Source organism: Bolinopsis microptera, chromosome 7 (assembly GCF_026151205.1).
Source record: "Bolinopsis microptera isolate Bmic1 chromosome 7, MBARI_Bmic_1.0, whole genome shotgun sequence".
NCBI classification, from domain to species: Eukaryota; Metazoa; Ctenophora; class Tentaculata; order Lobata; family Bolinopsidae; genus Bolinopsis; species Bolinopsis microptera.
In genome coordinates this window covers 11,794,042-11,816,493 of record NC_087078.1, presented here as the reverse complement: position 1 = coordinate 11,816,493, position 22,452 = coordinate 11,794,042, and the positions used below count along the sequence as shown (strand labels likewise).

General features: G+C 38.6%; 2 protein-coding genes across 3 annotated transcripts in view; one reads left to right on the top strand and one right to left on the bottom strand.

Moving 5' to 3' along the window:
* Positions 1 to 10,128, bottom strand: part of LOC134817861 (hepatoma-derived growth factor-like) — a 38,208-nt gene extending 28,080 nt beyond the window's left edge. The window contains exon 1 of the mRNA XM_063827210.1: positions 10,111 to 10,128. The gene's annotated coding sequence lies outside the window, so the exon portion shown is untranslated. The remainder of the gene's footprint in view (positions 1 to 10,110) is intronic.
* LOC134817858 (ubiquitin-protein ligase E3A-like) lies at positions 1 to 20,660 on the top strand. 2 transcript variants are annotated; one of them, XM_063827207.1, is made up of 20 exons: positions 1 to 83; positions 215 to 330; positions 483 to 571; positions 742 to 867; positions 1,022 to 1,143; positions 1,269 to 1,402; positions 1,634 to 1,746; positions 1,932 to 2,467; positions 3,014 to 3,099; positions 3,251 to 3,394; positions 3,563 to 3,697; positions 3,960 to 4,149; positions 4,379 to 4,499; positions 4,747 to 4,882; positions 15,676 to 15,818; positions 17,309 to 17,462; positions 18,448 to 18,578; positions 18,680 to 18,855; positions 19,499 to 19,642; positions 20,197 to 20,660. In XM_063827207.1, the coding sequence occupies exons 1-20, from the start codon at positions 79 to 81 to the stop codon at positions 20,315 to 20,317; spliced, it is 2,922 nt and encodes a 973-aa protein (XP_063683277.1). In that variant the 5' UTR covers positions 1 to 78; the 3' UTR covers positions 20,318 to 20,660. The 2 variants fall into 2 exon arrangements, with proteins under 2 accessions (XP_063683277.1, XP_063683276.1); XM_063827206.1 differs by having other exon boundaries at positions 471 to 571.
* The last annotated feature ends 1,792 nt before the right edge of the window (positions 20,661 to 22,452 follow it).

The following is a 22,452-nucleotide window of genomic DNA, read 5'->3' as shown; positions in this document are numbered from 1 at the left end:
CTCGTTTCAACAAATGTGATGATGATGATATGAAACACACAACAAGCAGGAACATAATTAACAGTTGGTACTTTGAACATGAAGTGAGTTAATTACCTGGAATTCGTTTTTATTAGGTTGGCAAAAGCAGTGAAACAAAATGTCTCTTAAATTATTACAATTTCATCCCTTCTCAAGACTCATCAGCATCAACTTATTGTAATGACCTTTTCAGTGGTAAAGTGGATATCAAGAAGAAGAAGCTGCAATGTGTCATAAAACAGCAGCATTTGATTCTTACTCAAGGCTGCGGGGCAAAAAAGTGTAAAAATGAACAATGTGTTTCATCAGGTATTTAATGATATTATCATTACCATCATAATATTAAAATGATGATATGTATAGTGAGTGGTCATCACTATTTCATTTATTGTAGGTAGCATCAACTATCAAGGGTTTTACTTACTTGATCGCAAATATAAATCAAATAGGCTCATTTACAGGTAAAACGATGCCCATGGATCCCAATTCTGCTGCAAAATGTGCAATAGATATATACAGACACAAGAAAGACAGTCTGCCAGATGCAGAGGTATTGAAATTACATGTTTTTCACAACCTAAATCCAATTGTGGTATTTTTGTAATGATGTAAAGATGAGTTAGCATTGTCCAATCTGTCTGCTTTGAGTACCCAACTAATGTCTTTTTTGTCTAACAAAAACGTACAATCTGTAATATTGAAATACCTCAATTTCCTCAGGTGCTCTCTTCACACGAGATATTCTCGTTAGTCAACCATAGCTCAGGACCTTTGTATGAGCTTCTGACTCCAACTCTCAAATCTGTGCTATCTGATCCTGACAAGCTTTCAAAGAGCTTTACACAGGTTCGATTTTTTGTATTCGTATTATATCAGTTTGTTCTATTGTTTTCAGTTCTATTATCTATATCCATTATCCTGATGTTGTAATGCATTGTGAGTCATCAATCAAGGGAAGCAACAAATTTATTGAATGCTAATTATAAACAATTTATTGCAGGTTGGTATTTCTACTGCGCCTGGCATTGTAACGATTGACAAGGATGCATTGGAGGAATCGTACGAAATCTTGTTTAATCTGGACAATCCGGAGCTGGAAGAAACCATTTGTGACAGCTTTAGGTGGGTGATATTGTTTTGCGTCTACTAATTTCTGTAACAGTGCACGATACAAAATTAGATTCCTAGTTACTATCCTTTTTAATTTGTAATTTGTCCTAGTCTGCTAAGTGATACACAATTTTCAGTGATATGGTAGCACTTTTACTAAAGCGTGTGAAGGACGATTCAAAGGAGAGTAAAAACCTGATAAATTGTTTTGTGATCCTACTTTTAAATCCGAGGTTACAGAACCCAGAGTATGCTGGCGGCTGCTTAGCAGGTTCCTATAAAATTTAAATTATATTTAATATATTTTTGATGAACATTATCCATGTTAGGGCATGTTTTATATAGAAACAGAAGGTGATTATTATTCACAGTCATTTACATGTCATGCGATAAATTAGATTTCACAAGAATTGTCAAGATTTTAATGATATGTCGAAATAATATTCCAATGATATAATGTTAACTAATAATATGCCAAGACTTTACCAAATATTGCCTTCAGATCTCTGTGCATGTCTGTCAGTTCTACGAAATGGTTATAAAGTGAATTTGATTCATTACATATCGACATTACCCTCAGATACCATAACTGAAATGATATACAACTTTCAACAGGTATTTTCTTTTGCCAATGGTGATATACTAATATTTTTCAACGATGGTTTCTAATTCAATTTGTTTCAATCTTAACGTTGTTGCGAGTAAAAACAGTCCTCGTTATCGTCGAATTAGGGTCACACAGCTAAGTATATTTGACTGAAACAGAAATAGAAAAGATTATACTGATTCCTCATCCTCAGGTGATAGCGATAGGAATAGCACTACGTGAAGACGAGGACGAAACCCTACACAAAACAAAAGCAGTGTGTGACGGAGTGACAGGGTTACAGCTACTGTACGGGGCTGTGGTGTACCGCGCGCAACACACCATCCACCACGTGCTGGGTGATCTCAGCATGACCAAACAACTGTCCAGGGAGATCAGCACGCCTGTTACCCCCTATACCAGTAATAATCTTATAGAGGTTATAAGTTCATCTAGTGGGGTGGTTGTAGCTGATGATACTGATTCTGCTGCTTCAGAAGTTGAAATGAGTAGGGACACTGGCGAAGCTGTTAGGTCCGGAAATGGTCCTGATGACAAAACCAATTCCGTGGCTGAAGACTCAAGTTCAGTTGTGGCAAGAGAGCCTGGATATTCGAACCCTGATCAAAAACCATCGGACTCCAACCCGATAACCAATCAAACACTAAACGAACCCATCAAACAACCAGAAAGTAGCTCTTCTCCGAACACAGATACTGGTAGAAGTGGAAACGGTCCAGATCTATCTAGGTTAGTACTCCAGACCAGCCAAGAGAGTGTTGATACCCCTACAGAGAGTGTTGATACCCCTACGGAGAGTGTTGATACCCCTACGGAGAGTGTTGATACCCCTACAGATAGTGTTGATACCCCTACAGACAGCGCTGACGGCGGTGTCACGACTGACGAGACTTACTCGACTGACATTTCTGAGATTTTCCGTGCTGTGTACCCTGGAATTGAGGAAATTGGATTTTTGAGTGACGATGAAGATGACACTGATGACGACTTTACGAACGTCACAGAAACAACTAACAGAACCGACAACAACAATACAGCTGGGGGCAATAACCAAGAGTTCTTTATACGGTTTAACATAAAACCAATAACATTAAAATTGCTTCATACATGTTTTATCATTTGACTTAAATTGATATTTTTATGAATTTTCCTACACGATGATAGACTATATACCATGTTGTTTGGTGTGTGGTCATACCTGGTAATAATTAGGAAGTTTATTCTCTTTTCAAGCAGTCATCACTGAATTAATCCTCATTATATGAAATTACTCAGGTCGATAAGTGCTCTGTCGGAGGAGAACTCAGCCAACTTACAATCAGCTTCTGATGTTTTGTTTCCTCTACTTGCTGCTATGGAAGGTACTTTATCTCCTACTTTTAAGTTTTATCTAGTTTAGCATTCTGTGCAGCTATACTGTGTACCTTTTACAGTTAATCTACTTAATTTTTAATTGCAGACAAATTCTCATTCTTCTCTTCCTGGATTACATATTGTATTAAACTTTGACAGGTGATATGGCAGAGTTTGAAGATTTGGAAGATTTAGAAGATGGAGATGAAGATGACGAAGATGAAGGTGATGAAGACGACCAGAACAACTCTCCCCCAGTTGAGAGTGCTCGTAGACTACTGGACTTTGCTAGTCCTGTAGTAGGTAATCAGAGCACTGTATTAGATAAGACTGTAGTAGATAAGAGTGTCCCTCTAAACTAGATCAATTTTAATCAAGAGCAAAAATCAATCGCTTTTATTTTATTTCCTCGTGTCACAACCCCTGGCATTATGAGAACATATGATCAGAACTTAACAGAACTCCCCTCAGACGGTGACGACACTGAGAGCTCAGACGAGGACGATCCTCTGACCAGTTTCTTCAGAATACAGATGAACGGTTTACTGAGTGGGAGGTCCCGATCAAGAAGACCTGAACCAACTCCCAAACTATTCACTAAATTAGGTTCTAGTTTTAATTATTTTGTTTTGTCATTTCCGAATGAATTTTCTCGATGTACAGCTTTTTCTGGTTTATATAAGCTGATTTAAATAAATAATTCCTTAAGCGTCATATTGAATTATAAAAATGTGTTCAAATTACTAAATATTTAACTCAAACGTCAGAAATTCTTTAGATGATATACCAACCAGGCAAAATACAACCATTTTAATCGAACGTTTAATCGCTTTTGCTGAACGGACGTCATAACCCTCTAACTATTCAGGTATAAAGCCACTGTGGGACTCACACACGAACATTGACCTGTCTTTATTCTACAACGACAACATTTCACAAGAGCTAAAGATGGACGAGGATTACATCAACTACAAGTCAGGGAAGGGCTTTGCGTTCCTTCACTATCCGTTTGTATTGAGACCCCATGTCAAGAGTGTAGGATTACAGTTTGATAACAGGTCAATAAATTAGGTACAATCGTTATATTATATATAATATATAATATATTTTAATATTATATAGCATTAGCTTAGAATTTGCCAAGTTTCTTTTGAAATACAGTAATGTGACTGATAGAGACTGTTGTGACTTATCTCATAAAAGGCGGTCAAATATTTCATGTCTTCTTCTGAATATATTATATATTTTTACCTCTGAATCCCCTACAATGTTAATGTTTTCTCACAGGATCAACATGAACAGATCAGTTAACCCCTTCCTTCTACTGATGTCTGGAGAATACCCTTACTTAAAACTTGTAGTGAAACGTAACAACCTCGTCGAGGACGCTTTGACTCATCTAGAAATGGTAGAGATTTCATTGCTTTTCAATTTAAATTATAGTTTAACATGGCAGCAAATTTAAACATGTTTAAAAGTACAGTTTGAATACCCGACTTTTGTGGTTTCCCACTTTGATTTTAGGAATATCTGTTTTCACACATACAGCAATCATTTTTGATATTTTCTGACTGTCCTCGTAAAATGCTCCTACAATTGTTGACTCATCTCTTCAAACCCTTTCAACGTCACGTGACACTTTCCCTCAATTACAGGTAGCAGAGGAAGAACCTCAACAGTTACAAAGACAACTTTACGTAGAGTTTGAGGGGGAGGAGGGGGTGGATGAGGGAGGGGTCTCTAAAGAGTTCTTCCAACTCATCATAGCAGAACTCTTCAACCCTAACTATGGTGAGTCTGTGAGAGGATGATTTACTTATATTAAATAATTAATTTAGAGAACAGTTAACTATTCAACCCAAACTATGGCACGAGAGAATAATTAATTAATTTAGAGAATGTAATTAGCTGATACACACATTCCCCTGTGTTGATCTGTTGTTTTCTCGCGTGATTTGATTTTAGACCACGTTAACTAACTATACATTATAGTATGATATTACATAATATAATACAATATAATAATAATAATAATAAGTAGGAATTTATACATCGCTTTATAGCCATAAAGAACTCAAAACCCAAAGATTCAGTTCAAACCATCTAAAGCGACTCATGAGTAACATGTACATAAGAACTTATTTTTATGAAGTATGGATTTTATGAGAAAGGTAATACATGATACTTATACAAATACGTTTTCAAAGAGATGAGTTTTTAGTTTCTTTTTAAATAAGACGATATCGGTTAGTGTTCTCAATTGATAAGGAAGCTTATTCCAAACAGAGGGTCCGCAGTAGCTGAAACTTCTCTCGGTTTTACTATAGTTTGAAATAGGAGGAACATTTAGGAGGAAATAGTCTTCTTCAGTTCTTAGTACACGTACAGGTTGACTTTTGATGTCAATACATTTGATGATATACTCCGGCGCTATGTTGTTAACGCATTTGAACACGGTTAGAGCAATCTTATACTCTATTCGTTGTCGTATCGGAAGAAAATGGGCTTTTTTCAGGAATGGAGTGACACTGTCCCATTTTTTGATAGCTTTCCAACCAAACAAGAATCGAACACAGGAATTTTGTACCTTCTGGAGTTTCTTTATTAGAAGATCAGGTAAACCGTATAAGAGTCCATTGCAGTAGTCTAGTTTTGAAAAGATCAAGCAGTGAATGAGCTGTCTTTTTAGATCATAGTTAAGCTTTGAGCCTATAACTCGAAGGTTTCTCAGATGGATGTTGCAGCAACTGATAATTGAATTTATTTGGTCTTCAAATGTTAGGAATTGATCAAATAGGACACCTAAACTTTTCACTGTGCGGGATGCATCCACAGGGTCAGCTGCATTGTCAAGTTGTATTGAATCGACTGGACATGAAGAGTAACTGTTCTTGGTCTGTACTACAAGAGCTTCTGTTTTGTTTTGGTTCAGTTTGAGTTTATTTTGGGTCATCCAGGTCTTAATATCTTCAAAACAATTTGTTATTCTCTCTTCGATTGTTGAGAGATCTCGAAATAGTGGGTTAAACTCAATGTACAGTTGAGTGTCATCTGCGTACATGTGGATGTTAAATCCATGTCTCTTTGCGATCTGATTGAGCTCCTTTGTGTAAAGTATAAACAGAATTGGACCTAGAATTGAACCTTGCGGGACTCCAATTCTAAGGAAGCATCTCTTTGATCTTGATTTATCAATAGTTACTGTGAAGGATCTGTTATTAAGGTATGATGTAAACCATTCGAGAACAGTACCTTCAAAACCAAAGTCCTTTTTTAGTTTTTTTAGGAGCAAGTGATGATTTACAGTATCAAAAGCAGCACTGAGGTCCAAAAGGAGGAGGATAACCTTACTTTTCATGTCACTGATACAAAGAAGATCATTGTAGATGGTAAGGGTCGCAGTTTCGCAGCTATGATTTGACCTATAACCACTTTGATGCTCAGCATGAAGATTGTGATAGTCAAGATGTTTGGTCATCTGTTTCTGGACGCTCTTTTCAATGAGTTTCGAGAGGAAAGGTAAGTTACTAATCGGTCTATAGTTGTTGAAGCTATTGACATCTCCTTTATCATCTTTGATGGCTGGTCTGACAAGAGCACTCTTTAGGACTGACGGAAATTTTCCAGTGACAAGTGAGTCATTGATAATAAATGACACAATTGGTTTAACTTCATTAAAACACTGCATTAGAAGTTTTAGAGGGATGGGATCCTCTTCACATTCTTTTTTGTTAAGGTCAGAAAGAATCTTTTTGAGATCATTGTCGCTTATGGTTTCAAATTGGCTCCAGGCTTCACCTTGAAATGGTTCAGAGTGGTCAAGAAGAATGTCAGCTGCAGTATCATTGTTAATGGCAGAGTAAATCTTTTCCACTTTATCATTGAAAAACTCTTTCATCTCCTCACATAGAGTTTCAGCAGGTTTGTTATTAGGCTTCAAGTTTTTAGATATGTCCCGATCCATCAGCTGATTGACTATTTTGTAGGTATCTTTTTTATTATCCTCACAGCTTTGCAGACGATTTTCATAGTATAGCTGTCTAGTGGTGTTTATAACTGCCTCGGCATGCTTAACAGCTTTTTTATAGTCTAATTTTGAATCTGCAGTTTTAAGTCTCCTGTTGTCACGTTCAGCTTTTCTTCGTTTCCTTCTGGCAGTTTGACATTTTGTGTCCACCCACTTGCTTTGATCAGGATTAATGCTAAAACAGATAAGGGGAGCATGTTTATCAAGAATTCTGCGAAGTTCCTTGTTATAGAGTTCCGTGGCAGAGTTGCAGTCAATAAACTTGTTGGGGTCATTTATGTCAGATAGCAACATATCCTCCTTAAAAAGATTTATGTCTATATCTGATATCTTTCTGCCCATTATATCTTCTTTGTTGCTTCCTTTGTGGTGAGGAAAGGCAATAGAGAAATTTACGAAGTAGTGATCAGATGTTGTTACTGTTTTAGCTACATCTATATCTTTTATGTTCAACATATCACACGCATTGCTTCTAGTAAGAACAAGGTCTAAGATTCCACCCCCAATGTGTGTTGAACTGGAAATATGCTGGATGAGGCCATAGTTTGATATGAGATGGATAAAATTTATCGTATCAGGATCAGTGAGGTCTTCGACATGGATATTGAAGTCTCCAGCAATGATCAGTCTACCTGGAAGGTGAGTTAGACTGTCAAGATATTCATCAAATTCCCGTAAAAAGTCTGTCATTTTGGACATTTTAGCCGTACAAGATCGATAGACACAGCAGAAACGAAGAAGGTCATTGGAACTTGACTTCAGCACACTCTCAACATGTTCAAAGGATTTATGGGTCTTTGTAGGGCGTTTATTGAAGCTAAGATCTTTCTTAAAGGCAATAGCGACACCACCTCCTCTACCAGCTCTAGATTGGTGAACAATATTATAGCCTAGGTCTTTAATTTCCGCTATTTTTGACGTATCTCCCTTACGTAGCCAAGTTTCTGTCAGGAAACAGGCATTGATATTGGAGTCAGACAGTTGCTCAAATACTTGTGCAGTTTTATTACATAGTGACCTCGTGTTAAACAGTCCGACATTTAGGTTGAGAAGCGTAGTCTTCACATGTTTTTTGAGTACTCTGTTCTTTGTCTAAGACTCTCTTTCTCCAGCATTATTATGGGACAGTTTTCAGCACCAGAGTGATGGGTGTTACAAGATTCTCTGTATGATTCATAGGTGGAGTGTGAGCAGTTGGTGCATCTGTGACTTCTTCTGACCTCTTTGTAGGGACAAGCCCGTGTTATGTGTGATGCACTACAATACATGCAAATAACATCAGTTTCGTTGCACTGAGATGAAATGTGTCCCAGTTTCTGACATCGGAAGCACTGCTTAAGATCAAATCTATCAACTACTTTACATCTGGAATTTCCTATGTAAATGGACTGATTGTTTAACAGGAAATGCCTTATGTCAGGAGACACTTTAATCCCAACAGTAGTGTAGTCTCTTCCATAATTGACATACACAACTTTAAATGTTCTATCATGCTTAGTCACCAAATCTTTAACATATTGATTCTTTTCCAGAAGCTTCAATTCCATAAAGGTTTTAACCTTTTCTCGAAATTCAGGAACTGATAGATTTTCAGAGACAATGTGGGAGATTAAGTTGTTTGGGATATTCGTAACTGTGACTTTCGGGAACATTTTCTTTGCATCATTAACAGTGATTTTGGACGAAGTTACAGCTGATGAGTTTGCGAGGGCTATTTTCCCATCCTCTCTATCTTTTTCTGAAGGGAAGGAGATAACAATTTTGCCTGTCTTTGGTTTAGGGGTCAAGAAGATCATGGGTATTGTACCAAGGGCTTTACTAGCTAGCTTCCCTGCTTCCTCAAGATTAGTATTACTAGCTTCTACATTGAGGACGATAACATGATTATCAGGAGAATTATTATGGATATTGCCAGAGGGAAGTTTTTGCATAGGAGTTTCCTTCTTGGTTAGTTCTATGTAGTTCTCAGTAGCAGTACTAGTGGAGCTATCTATAGCCGATTCAGGAGACAACGCAGCACTGTAGCTCTTTGAAGATGAAAGTGAACTGGTAGTCTTCATTGGGGAAGCAATTAAAGAACTAGGTGTTTGCAGGGCTAGGGCTGATGCACTACTAGGGATAGATGATGCACTACTAGGGGTGCTGGATCTTCGTGTAAGATTTGGTACTTCTGTGAGCAAAGAATCTATGTGTGATTTAAGTTTGATGGAAATAAGTTCTTCTACACTTGACAGTAAACTTACTTTAAAATTGCTCAAAGTTTCAATCAATGCCTTCTCATCTCCATTGCTTGAAGTTGTATCAGTAGTGGTAGTAGTCCCACTTTCAGTGCTAGCCACACTTTCAGTGCTAGCCACACTCTTGGTGTTAGCCACACTCTTGGTGCTGTCCATGCTTGTATTGCAAGTTGAGTCCGCAGTTTTAACAGCAGTTTTTGCAAGGAGAGCTTTCTTACAGTTAGGACATGTCCAGCCAAAGTCACCATATCTTTGAGAATATGTATTACCGTGTTTGTGAATTACTGGCAAAATATTCGTCAGGAAAGTCCGTGAACAAATAGACGTGGGCATAAGTGTGCCAGCCTTATCCTTACAACATGCGTGGAAAACGTCTTTACATATCTGACAAGAAATGGACTCATAGGCCATGTTATCACTTTTACACCGACAACACAGCCCTTTGAGATTAAACTTGGGGACTGTTTTTGGGTTAATGGCACTTTTCTTTAGGGGGGCTTTAGAATCTTTAGAAAAATCTTTAGAAAAATCTTTAGAAACATCTTTAGAAACATCTTTAGAAACATCTTTAGAAACATCTTTAGAAACATCTTTAGAAACATCTTTAGAAACATCTTTAATCTTTAGTATAGGTTTTTTTATTTTAACAGTACCTTTTTCTGAGGGCTTCTTTATCTTTTTCTCTGCTTCTTCACTGCTGGGCGTTTGGCCTGCAGCCTTGTCATTTTTCATAGCTTTGAGGCTCGGGATCATACCTCAAATTATTTGTTATATAGTAGTGTTGAAAGTATTAAAAATTAAATTATATACGTCTACAATACACATCGGGGGGGGGAGTAATGACTACTTTTGGGGACTTGGGGAATTACGTCAACGATTTTACCCCGAGTCCCCATGATTTTTAGTCCCCATTAGTCCCCAAAAGTCTCCATTAGTCCCCATTTAGATTTCAAAAAATCTGGCTTTTCCAGACCAGATCGTAAACTTCTCAAGACTGAAGTCTAGAATATTTATAAATGGTCACTGGACATTCCTGACTTCTTGGGAGCTACTTGAGGGCTGTTAGAGTACCTCAGGTAAATTAAGGGAGGGGGCGGGGGCGACTACCTATACCAATGACAACATTGAGGAGACATATTGCATATATACGCTTATTTTATCAGATTGATCTAGTAACACGAGTTGTAGCGCAAGGAAAATAAACGCATTATCAATTTTTCTTATTACTTTTGTATTGATTTGTTGAAATGATATGCTCAGTAATTTGAAATTGGCGTTGGTTTCTTTTGTTTTTGACGATCATTTATGGAAATATTCACAAAAAGGATATTGGAAAGCCCTGTCAGGTGGTGCAGTACCGTTACTCTAGAGACCTGTGCATCGTGCAAGGAGGGGGGGGGGGGTCCAACCCGATTTCCGATATGAGGGTTGATGAGGCCAAAATCGGAATCGGAAAAATCGGAAAATTGAGAAATTTACAGAATCGATCTCCCGACTACCATGAGCCTAAAACCTCTATATTGTTATGTTTTATGTGTTTTTCCACTGCAGGGGCTAGTATGCTCACTACTAGTCGGAGTTGTCATGTACTCCCAGACCCGAGTGCTTCGGCCTCTTGACGTGAGATCGATTGTTTCTGCTCATTAATTTTATCCCTGTTACTTGTTTTTATGTATTAGTACAACACTAGGTACCGGGTTATATTTTGTGGTCCGGTCTTTAAACATACCATAATATCACTAGTACAGGGGAGGGGGGGGGGAGCCAAGCGGATATTTGTAGATATTTGGATAATGTCATCCACTTTTTTCGTGAATTATCCATTACAATAATGTACAAATATCTACATTTATCTACAAAAAATGTATATCTCAAATATGTGCCCAGAAATTCTACTGAATTTTTGGAAATAAATGTATAAATTTGTAGAATTTGTAGAATTTTCGTGAATCATCCATTGACAATAATCTACAAATATCTACATTATTTTATCTACAAAAAATGTAATATCAAATATGTGCCCAGAAATTCTACTGAACTGTTGGAGATAAATGTCTAAATTTGTAGAATGTCATCCACTTTTTTCGTGGATTATCCATTCTACATTAATCTACAAATATCTACAAATATCCACTTGGCTCCCCCCCTAGTACACTGCACCTTAAATGTATAGTCAATTACATTTGTATTGTAACACATGCTTGGCTGGGGGATCATGTTTTGTGTCCGTTCGGTACCCTTTATTTTCAAAACGGACAAAAAGTAGGGCGGACAAAAACGGACAAAAACAGACAAAACATTTCGATGTCCTCCTACTCCCTAGTCTTCCTCCTCCTTCTCATCAGTCCTCTTCCATCTCCTCCTCCTGAGTCCTTCTCCTCCTGAGTCCTCTTCAGTCCTCTTCCTGGCTCTTCGTCCTCCTCCTCGTCCTTCTCCTCAGTCCTCCTCAGTCCCCTCCTCCTCAGTCCTACTCCCAGTCCTTCTCCTCCTCCTCCTCATCCTCATTTATCATCCTCCTCCTCCTTCTCCTGGCTCCTCGTCCTTCTCCTCAGTCCCCTCCTCCTCGGTCCTACTCCCAGTCCTTCTCCTCCTCCTCCTCCTCCTCATCCTCATTTCTCATCCTCCTCCTCCTTCTCCTCCCCATCAGTTCTCCTCAGTCCTCCCCATAGTCGTCCTCCTCCTGAGTCCTCCTCATCCTCCTCCTGAGTCATCCTCCCCAGTCCTCCTCCTCCTTCTCCTCCTCCTCCTCATCAGTCCTCATCCTCTGTCCTCCTCATAATCGTCCTCGTCCTCATCCTCGTCCTTAGTCCTCCTCCTCCTTATCGTCCTCCTTAGTCCTCCCCCAGTCCTCCTCCTCATTCTCCTTGTTCTCCTCATCCTCCTCATCCTCTTCCTCCTTCTCCTCTTTCTTCTCCTCCTAATCATTCCTCCTCCTCAGTCCTCCACTAGTCATGCTCGTCCTCGTCCTTAGTCCTCTTCCTCCACCTGAGTCCTCCTCCTCCTCTTCAGTCCTCCTCCTCTTCAGTCATCCTCCTGAGTTCTCCTCCTCATCCTCCTCCACCTCCTTAGTCCTCCTCCTGAGTCATCCTCCTCTTCTTCCTCCTCAATCTCCTCCTTATCCTCCTCTTCCTTCTCCTCTTCTTTCTCCTGATCAGTCCTCTTCCTTAGTCCTCGTTATCATCCTCCTAATCCTCGTCCTTAATACTCGTCCTCATCCTCTTCATTCCTCCTCCTCAGTCCTCCTCCTCCTTCTCCTCCTCATCAGTCCTCCTCCTCCTCAGTCCCCCTCCTCCTCAGCCTCCTCCTCCTCCTCCTTAGTCCTCATCCTCAGTCCTCCTCCTCCTCATCCTCCCTAGTCCTCTTCCTCAGTCCTCATCCTCTTCCTCCTCAGTCCTCCTCCTCAGTCCCCAGTCCTCCTCCTCCTCCTCCTCCTCCTCCTCCTCAGTCCTTCTCCTCCTCGTCAGTCCTCCTCCTCCTCCTCCTTCTCCTCCTTCTCCTCCTTCTCCTCCTTCTCCTCCTTTTCCTCCTTCTACACCCGAAGTCCTCCTCCTCCTCAGTCCTCCCCCAGTCCTCCTCCTCATCTGCATCAGTCCTCCCCCAGTCCTCCTCCTCATCAGTCCTCCTTCTCCTTCTCCTCATCCTCGGTCCTCCTCCTCATCATCTTCCTCCTCATCATCCTCCTCAGTCCTACCCCAGGCCTCCTCCTCAGTCCTCCCCAAGTCCTCCTCTTCCCCAGTCCTCCTTCTCCTTTTCCTCATCCTCAGTCTTCTTCCTCATTCCACCTCCTCCTCCTTCTCCTTCTTATCAGTCCTCCTCCTCAGTCCTCCTCCTCCTCATCTTCGCTCTCGTCCTCCTCCTCAGTCCTCCTCGTCCTTAGTCCTCCTCCTCCTCCTCCTCCCCGTCCTCAGTCCTCCTCCTCCTCCTGAGTCCTCCTCCTCCTCATCATTCCTCCTCCTCCTCTTCAGTCCTCCTCCTGAGTCCTCCTCATCCTCCTCCACCTCCTGAGTCCTCCTCCTGAGTCTTCCTCCTCCTCCTCCTCCTCATCAGTCCTCATCCTCCTCCTCAGTCCTCTTCATCCTTAGTCCTTCTCCTCCTCCTCCCCGTCCTCAGTCCTCCTCCTTCTCCTCCTTCTCGTTTTCCTCCTCCTTCTCACCAATCCTGCTCCTCTTCCTCAGTCCTCCCTCTCCTCTTCAGTCCTCCTCCTCCTCAGTCCTCCTCGGTCCTTCTCCTCCTCCTCAGTCCTCCTCAGTCCTCCTCTTTCTCCTCAGTCTTCCTCCTTCTGGGAGGAGTAACTGTAAGATTCTAAGGAGGAGTAACTGTAAGATTCTAATCGATCATCATTTTCCCCGATAATGTCCATGCTGATGGGTCAAAAGATTCAAGAGTTCAGCGAGTCGGCTACTTCTACCTTCACGAGAGCTAAACTTCAATTTACCTCAATCTGAACTGACTTGTACAGTGGTAGAACACATTACAACCGGGCTTATCATTTTACTTTTAAGTCAGATTTATCCTACTCTTATCTTGGACAAAACATCTCGATCGTATCGTTATTAAACTAACTTGAAAACCATAAATAACTGTCAAAAATTCTGGGGACTTTTGGGGACAAATGGTGAATTACGTCAACGAGTTGACCTCTAGTCCCCACGATTTTTAGTCCCCATTAGTCCCCAAAAGTCTCCATTGGTAGTCATTACTCCCCCCCCTACACATCATATACACAAACTTTGGTGTTTTCTCATGAGGACCACTATTATCATTCTTATAAAAACTCATTATCCGGCTATAACTTAAATCATATCTCTCCAAGAATGCGATAGTTAATTTATATTAAGAATAAATCAAATCCTGTATTAATATTAACATTACATGTGAATTGTGAAAGCCAACTATCACAATAACACACATGTGTACTCTTTGTAATTGTGTGTGGGTCAGTCTAGATGTAGTGAGCCATGTTATGAAGCAGTATTATTATAATAAAATATGTAACTGCTACTACATATAAGCTCCAGTTACTACAAAATGCTGTTACTGCATTGGGAAATATAGAAACGACCATCTTGAGGATGACCTGATCAATCTTCACTGGCTGGAATAAATAAAAGGAATGCATTCAAAATCTTACTACTATCGTACGACTCACAAGTCCTTGTTAGGACTGGTTTAATCTTATCTGCAAGACATTTCAGATACGAACATCATGGTCACTTATTGAAACTTATTGTCACCTTTTTTGATTCTAAGTTTATCTTCTCTAAGCGTATCTTCTCTGTAGTGACTAGTGGCTCCTAAGATGTACAATCGTCATCCTGTCATCGATAAGCTATATAAGTAATAAATAATAATTGGCGTAAGATTTGTAACTATTTGGTTTTATACTATGCGTCAGTATTACCGATATCTTTTCAAACATAAGGTTCAGTCCTTACCTAGTATACAAGTATTTACCAAGTATACAAGTACATTTCCTAGTATTATCTTAATAGTGGTGTTGTGAAACTTCAATTTATTATTATTATGTAGAAATGCATAATATATGTGATGATATATCGACACAATGTATTCTGAATAAAACGGACAAACCACGTACGATGTGTTGTTACATATTCAGCATCTGTTGAGTGTTGTACTTGTATGAAATATGTGTAATGTATAGTGGAATGCAAGTTGTGTGTTGTGAAGTGTGTACCGTGTATGGTGATGTAACCTTGCTGACAAAGATCAGTGTTTACAAATGTCAGGCTTTGTTAACAGTGACGTCACTACCTGCTGTGTTTGTTTACCATTTCCAACAGTAAATAAACACAGTAGTCAGTGACGTCACTCATTTCCACCATGTATCTTCAATAATACTATTAATAAATATCTTATAATAGTAAACAGAAACTATCAATTATATTTTTCTAGCCTTCAGGGTTATGAAATTAATATGACTACCTTACCACATGGAACTAAGTTCTCGTAAAATTAACGTTCACTTGATTGAGGTGAAAATAGCGTCGTACTTGAAAGTGAAAATTATACTCACAAATTAAAATTATATTCACCATTTACAAGACGTTATATCTACTCTCAAATTGCTGATATAATTATGGGGAAGTGAATTAAAATAATTAACCTTCAATCGCTGATACAAAATTGTGGGGAAGTAAAAGCTGTAAAAGCAGTAAGCGTAACGACGTCTAGTTCTTAATGGCGTAACTTATAACGCGTTTAACTTTTAACGATTTTAATATCACTTCATTAAAATTTTGATCTAGAACAGTAGAACTGGTATTATTAAATTTATTAATTAATTAAAACAATCTCGACAGGAATGTTTGTTGACATAGAAGACACTCGGATGCTGTGGTTCAACCCCCAGTCCTTTGAAGTGGATCACAACTACAAGCTAATTGGAATGTTGCTCGGTTTAGCTGTTTACAACAATATCATTCTAGACATTCGCTTCCCTACTGTAAGTAGTTACTTACTCCACAACTGTAATTCACAGTGGGCTGTGAGTGGGGGTCATGCTAGCATAGGGTATTTTAGACCATCACACATGCCCCTAACTTTGTTTCTAAGGTAATTTGGGTACAAAAATACGATTCCAATCATTTACAGGGCCGAAAATGTCTCAGAAAAAAAATTTTGGGCCGATTTTGAGCAATCTTGTAGTACAAAAATAGGAGGCTGATCCCAGGAAAAGTTGTTTTTTTAGAGGTTTAATCAATTTTAAAGCTCTTTTATGAACTGTAAACGAAGGACAGCTATCTTAGGAACTCAAATCTTTTTGAATTATGAAAAAATATTGATCAGAACAAAAGTTGTGCCTATTTATATGACCAACATTTTCTGAAACACCAAAATTGTTCCTGTTATTTCCAAAAATTTCGTTTAAAATCACGATTTTTTGGATTTTTATCAATTTTAACTATAATAATTGTGATATTTTGATTTTTCATCCATATGCATCTGGTCTAGGGTGCAAAAAATGCCACAAACATGGAGAATAACTAAAATATGTCAATTTAATAGCAAAATTGAGCTCATAAATTATCTAAAAATGCAGCAAATTTTACCCAATTTTTGAGTTTCTTAATTTTGTAAACAGAGTTGCCCAAAACTGCCCAAAGTGATTCTTATTGCATCTGATAGGGAATTGTCTAAGCTTTCTGATGATACCATGCATTATACCGAACTATTGCAAACCAACAACGATTTCTGTCGTTAAATACCCCAAAAATTGCCTAAAATACACGCCATAAAAAAGGCGCGGTCAAAAATCAGGTGAAAATGTTAAAGTCACACAGTTTTTTTTAGATGGCTGAGTATTCTTAAGTACTATACTGTATTTCAATTATTAAAAACTGCCTTGATCAAGCATTTTAGCCCAAAATAATAAATATTAGGCAATTTTTGGCTAAAAAAGGCAAAATTTCTTGACAGTGAAAAATGCTATTTTTTCACGCGCCGCCATTTTGGCATCTTGCAAAGTTTTTAATTACGGTTTTTTGCATGAAATCGGGCTAGCGTTTTACAATAAGGAAAGCTTATTTTCAAAGAAATTTAAGAAAGTCGATTTTAGGCCTATGCTAGCATGGTAGCCCACTGGAGTATTTTATTTTAATCCCTCCAATGGAAGTTAACCCAATATTGTATCCATATAAAGGCCCCCTTTGATTAATATTCACACCATCAAGTCGTTTACAAATGGAAATTATAAACGGCACTTTTGAGTTTTACCACTCAGGCTATTATATATTCAATATCCTTGTTCCTTGTGGTGGTATTACTCTTATTACTTTTAAACTAATTACAACACTACAAATCTATTAAATTTATTGAGTATTGTTATGTGATGGAAGTGCTTTAACCAGGTGTAGCCAGTTCACACTCTGGCTCCATAACATAAAATATATGTTTTAATTCTCAAATAAAAGCTCGAATAATCCACCTGTGCAGGTGCTATACCAGAAGTTAATGGGAGAACAGTCTGATATACGGGATCTGATCCTGACACACCCTCTGCTGGGGTCCAGTTTACAACAACTCCTGGACTACCCTGATGAGGATGTGGAGGAGGTGTTCATGTTGGACTTTGTGGCCAGCACCACTGGTATGTTAATATGTTGGTATGTTAATATGTTGGTATGTTAATATGTTGGTATCTTGGTATCTTGGTATCTTGGTATCTTGGTATCTTGGTATCTTGGTATCTTGGTATCTTGGTATCTTGGTATCTTGGTATCTTTGTATCTTGGTATCTTGGTATCTTGGTATCTTGGTATCTTGGTATCTTGGTATATTGGTATCTTGGTAACTTGGTTCAGATTGTGTTGTGAACTTAGTGGTGAAGTGACTGGTTCTTCTCAGGGGTTTAATTTATTAGTCAGTTTAACCAACACTGCTTGTGTCAATTCCTGCAGTCACACTGTGTCACACTGCAGTCACACTGTGTCACACATCAGTCACACTGCAGTCACACTGCAGTCACACTGTGTCACACATCAGTCACACAGCAGTCACACAGCAGTCACACTGCAGTCACACATCAGTCACACTGCAGTCAAACATCAGTCACACAGCAGTCACACTGCAGTCACACAGCAGTCACACTGCAGTCACACAGCAGTCACACAGCAGTCACACTGCAGTCACACTGCAGTCACACTGCAGTCACACTGCAATCACACATCAGTCACACTGCAGTCACACTGTGTCACACTGCAGTCACACTGCATTCACACTGCATTCACACTGTGTGACTGATCACGACACGTCATGAGCTCAGCATTTCACTGATGTGACTATTTATTTGGTATATTTGAGGAGCACTGGGTTTTGTTGTAGTTTACGAGTTTGCAGCAAGATTGATATACATATATATATAACGTGATTGTACCAGGTTCTCAGAAAGCTTCTAGCTCGATAAAAGATGCGAGTGAATTAAAGTTCTAGAATTAGTTCTAAAATGTGGCTCCGTGTGACTGATTGTCTGTCTGGTGATATGGACAGAGTGCCAAGCTTTCAAACTAAACAAGATAATAAGGATTTAACGTTACTGTAAAACATAGTGAAGCTAACTTTCCTGAAATACTCAGGTTTATTTGGAGAGACAATAACGCACCACCTAGTGGAAGGAGGAGACGAAATCCCTGTGACAAGCGACAATAAACACGAATTTGTCTCTAAATACGTCGACTACGTTCTCAATACTTCTGTTTCCAAACAGGTCTCTGCTTTACAGTAGGGTGATGTATCTATTTGTCAACTTAGTTAGAATCGCTTGGCTATTAAAATGTGCATTTTTATGAACCTAATTTAAAATTTCAGTTCGATCAGTTTAAGAAAGGGTTTGACATGGTGGCTTCCCACTCTCCGCTAAAATCCTGGTTCCGTCCTGAAGAGCTGGAGAAGCTGATAGTCGGAACACATAAACTAGACTTTAAAGCGCTCCAGACAGTTGCCAGATACGATAACGGTTATACTGCTGATAGCGATGTTGTCAAGTAAGTTTACTTACTTACTTTACTTTACATTTAAAGTTAAATAACATAAAGTTAGTAAGTTTAGCTGATCAAGTTCTGTTTCAGTTTTAACCAGTTTGGTTTCATTTTTGTTTGGTTTTTGGTGAAAACACAACAATATCTGTACTATAAAACATACAAAAGCAATTAATTACTTAATTAATTAATTACTACATCTTTATTATATAGACAGTTCACAAATACAGGAATATTTATTTATTCTACCGAAATATTTAGTAACGCTGCTATTTAAAAGATTTCTGTGTACGATCACAATATTTTATATTGTGAATGCTCTGTGCGTCACTCCCGATAATGTCCGATAACATCTTATCTTTCGTCCAATATTTATTATTTTCACTCAACTGTTTACTACTCATAATGTATTTAAGAAGTATGTTTGAGTGTTTTTAATGCGGTGGTGGATTAGTATTGCGACAGTGCTGTGTATAGTTTCTATAGTTTCTATAGTGTTGCATAATGCCCTCATCTACACGAATTACGTGTACACATTTATTTTAATTGTTATTTGTGACCTCCTTTCGAAGCCCTGGTCCAAAAACCGTGTCAAGAAACCTCTTTAACATTTCAATGGAACTGATAACAGCTGACACGCATTACACAGGTGGTTTTGGGAAGTGACACACGCCATGACGGACGAAGATAAGTCAAAGTTGTTAGCATTTTCCACAGGGTGCGGCAGGGCTCCAGTCGGTGGAATGTCAGAGATGAATTTTATAGTGGTTAAAAACGGGGGTGACTCAGAAAGGTATGAGATTATTATACTGGGAGTGTAATTATAGTCACTTTTTGCTTTATGAATTGCGCGAATCTCTAAGAACTATGAAGTGACAATCAAGAGTGACGCTCTTAAAATTTGAATTTAACTTCTATGCATGCCGGAGTCTCGAAGATCGGAATTGTTGTACGATGATAATACTAAATCTGTTGCGCGCATTACAAATGTTGTTGTTTGTGAGCAATAAATAACTACGTGCGCGCGTCGTCATTGCATTATATTATCATCGATTATCATATTTATCGACGCGATGTGCTCGAGCAAGATAATACACAACCACCGAGCTAGGCATGCTTATCCTGGTAAAACTATCTATTGAAATACTGGAGCAAAGTTGAAACCCACCGTGTAGACGATTACGCAGCTATAAACGTTTGAACTTAGAAACGCGAAGTCTTTGTTCTTGATTACTAGCGATTCGAACGTCCTGTCTGATGGTCTACTTTTTAAACTGTTAAAATGTACTTTTTAAAGATCAAGGATATTCAACGAAACATAGAAATTTGAAACTTAACATATTTCAGACTACCGACTGCTCACACGTGTTTCAATGTTCTTCTTCTCCCGGAATACTCTTCAAAAGATAAGCTCAAAAGCAAACTTTTCAGCGCCATTCAACACTTTGAGGGATTCGGTATGATCTAGAAAAGAGACCTGGGCTTACTTCGCTTTTAGCATAGCAGATAAAGTTATGAAATTTAATAAATCGTTCTGATAGTTTGACATATTGAAATCTTGTAATGTTGAATGTTTGAATTTAAACGTTTGTTCGATGAAACCCAGCCTAATTGATATGTGAAGTGTTTGTTTTAGAACCAAGACTTTAGTTTAGATTCCAGACTGAACTACAAACTCCAGTTTTGAGAGTGTAGGCGCAAGTTTTTAATGGGTGTATTGATTATTGAAATTGTTGGATAGTGACATTTATAACTGTTGTTATCTTAAATTTAAATTGGTTTGTTTTTGCAGTTTAAATTTATACTTGTGATACTTGTCCTTTCATTTGTTCAGCATTTACCAGTGCGGAATTCTGATTTCTAGATCCAACTCAGTGCGTCCCGTTACGCGGCTCGGGCATCCTTCATCGACGTGTGTTAAAGCGAATTGATACATGATGATTGATAGACTTGCTCCGTGACTGGGAAGCGTCTGATATTTTCGCTAAGCTATAAAATGGACATTTAGAGAAAATGTTGCCTCATTGTTCGTAAATTTTTATGCGACCATAGAAAAAATGTTGCACCCCCTGTGAAGTATTGATCTCTCCTAGCTTGATTTATTAAGCCTATTAGATATTAAGTCTCGTAATCCATTTGTTACTATTGCATATTGTTATGATGTAAATGAGCTTCACTGACCGTCCGAGAATAAAGAGTCCTCTTTCGTTATTTCAATACGTAATTAAGGATAGAAAATCTAGCCCATCAACAAATTCATCGAGAAGAAAGGAAGAATGATCAGTTTGAAAATAACAATTAAGAATTTTGCCAACTCTATCTAGCAACATAACTGATTACAATCGGATGTGGATATCACAAAATAGATTACCTGAGTTGTTAACTTTACAATACACATGTGACATGTGACATGGGTCATGGATCAAGGTTTAATTAACGCTAATACCAATAAATCCTATATGTTCAGGCCAGGTAATGTACACTGTACAATGAACATGGCAAATATAACAAATTAGAGGATAGCTTCCCCACGACTCAAATACTTAAAGTTATTATAATATGGTAACAGCTTTGATCACATAGTACATAGTACATAGTAAGCACTAGTATATATAAGCCCATATATTGATTCACGATGTCAATCCTTCGCTGTCGATCTCGCAGCTCGGCTTACCTGGGGACCTCAGGCTATTATATTTATGTTCATAATCATCGAATAGAGATTAGGCGAAATGACAGGCTGAGCGCCACCCAGTAAATTTGATACTCCGACTCGTATAATATTTTATTATTTGTCCCAAATTTGAATTTCAAACTCGGCGCGCGTCTTGGTACGGTAGGTTATCAAAATTAAACCTTCAACCTACAAAGAATTGGTGTTAAAATTTTAAATTTTAAATTTTTGGTAATTCGGGACATCCTGGCTTTTAGTCTTAGTCCTGCTATGTAGCATTTTTCAACAACTAACTCATATCACGCGACATGCGAGTGTGTTTTAATATTTTAATTTACAATTTACCAACTCGCAACAACCCAGCTAAACTTACTGGCTGACGCCCTGACGGTGTTACTAGAGGTGGTTTAATTTAAACAGACGGCTTGAGCTCGCGCGCGCAACATTAAGCATGATTTGCACGCGTGTTAACGGGTGATACTCGTAAAATATTTGTTCCAAACGAGTCCAACTCGGCGCGCGTCCTGGTGGTAGGTTATAAACCTACAACACGCGTACTGGCGCATTCCAATGTGCAATGTTCAAGCAGCTAGCACGTGACACAATTCAGCCAATCAGAATAGTAGTACAGAAATCTGCACAGTTAAAGTTGCAAACTTTTGATCGGCCCAAAATGACACTTTTTTGGAGATTTGAAGATACCTCAAAATCTATGTTGTCTTGAATTTCCCCTGGGGGAAATGTTACTTTTACAAGACGAACATGTTGCAAAAAACCGGAAGTCGCTATCTCTTTTACTTTCGAAGTTATAAGGCCCTGGCCAGTAAGGTTTTCTGGGAACACAAACAAGTAAAATAACCATTTCATCAAAACAGAAATCATATTAAAAACGAGAGTTTGATATTGCATTGGCATTGGCAGCTTCAACA

Excerpts from the sequence above, each read along its gene's own strand:
- LOC134817858 (XM_063827206.1), top strand. Across the intron at positions 15,819-17,308 it reads TAGACATTCGCTTCCCTACT|GTGCTATACCAGAAGTTAAT; the intron begins GTAAGTAGTTAC and ends CCACCTGTGCAG. Across the intron at positions 17,463-18,447 it reads CTTTGTGGCCAGCACCACTG|GTTTATTTGGAGAGACAATA; the intron begins GTATGTTAATAT and ends TGAAATACTCAG.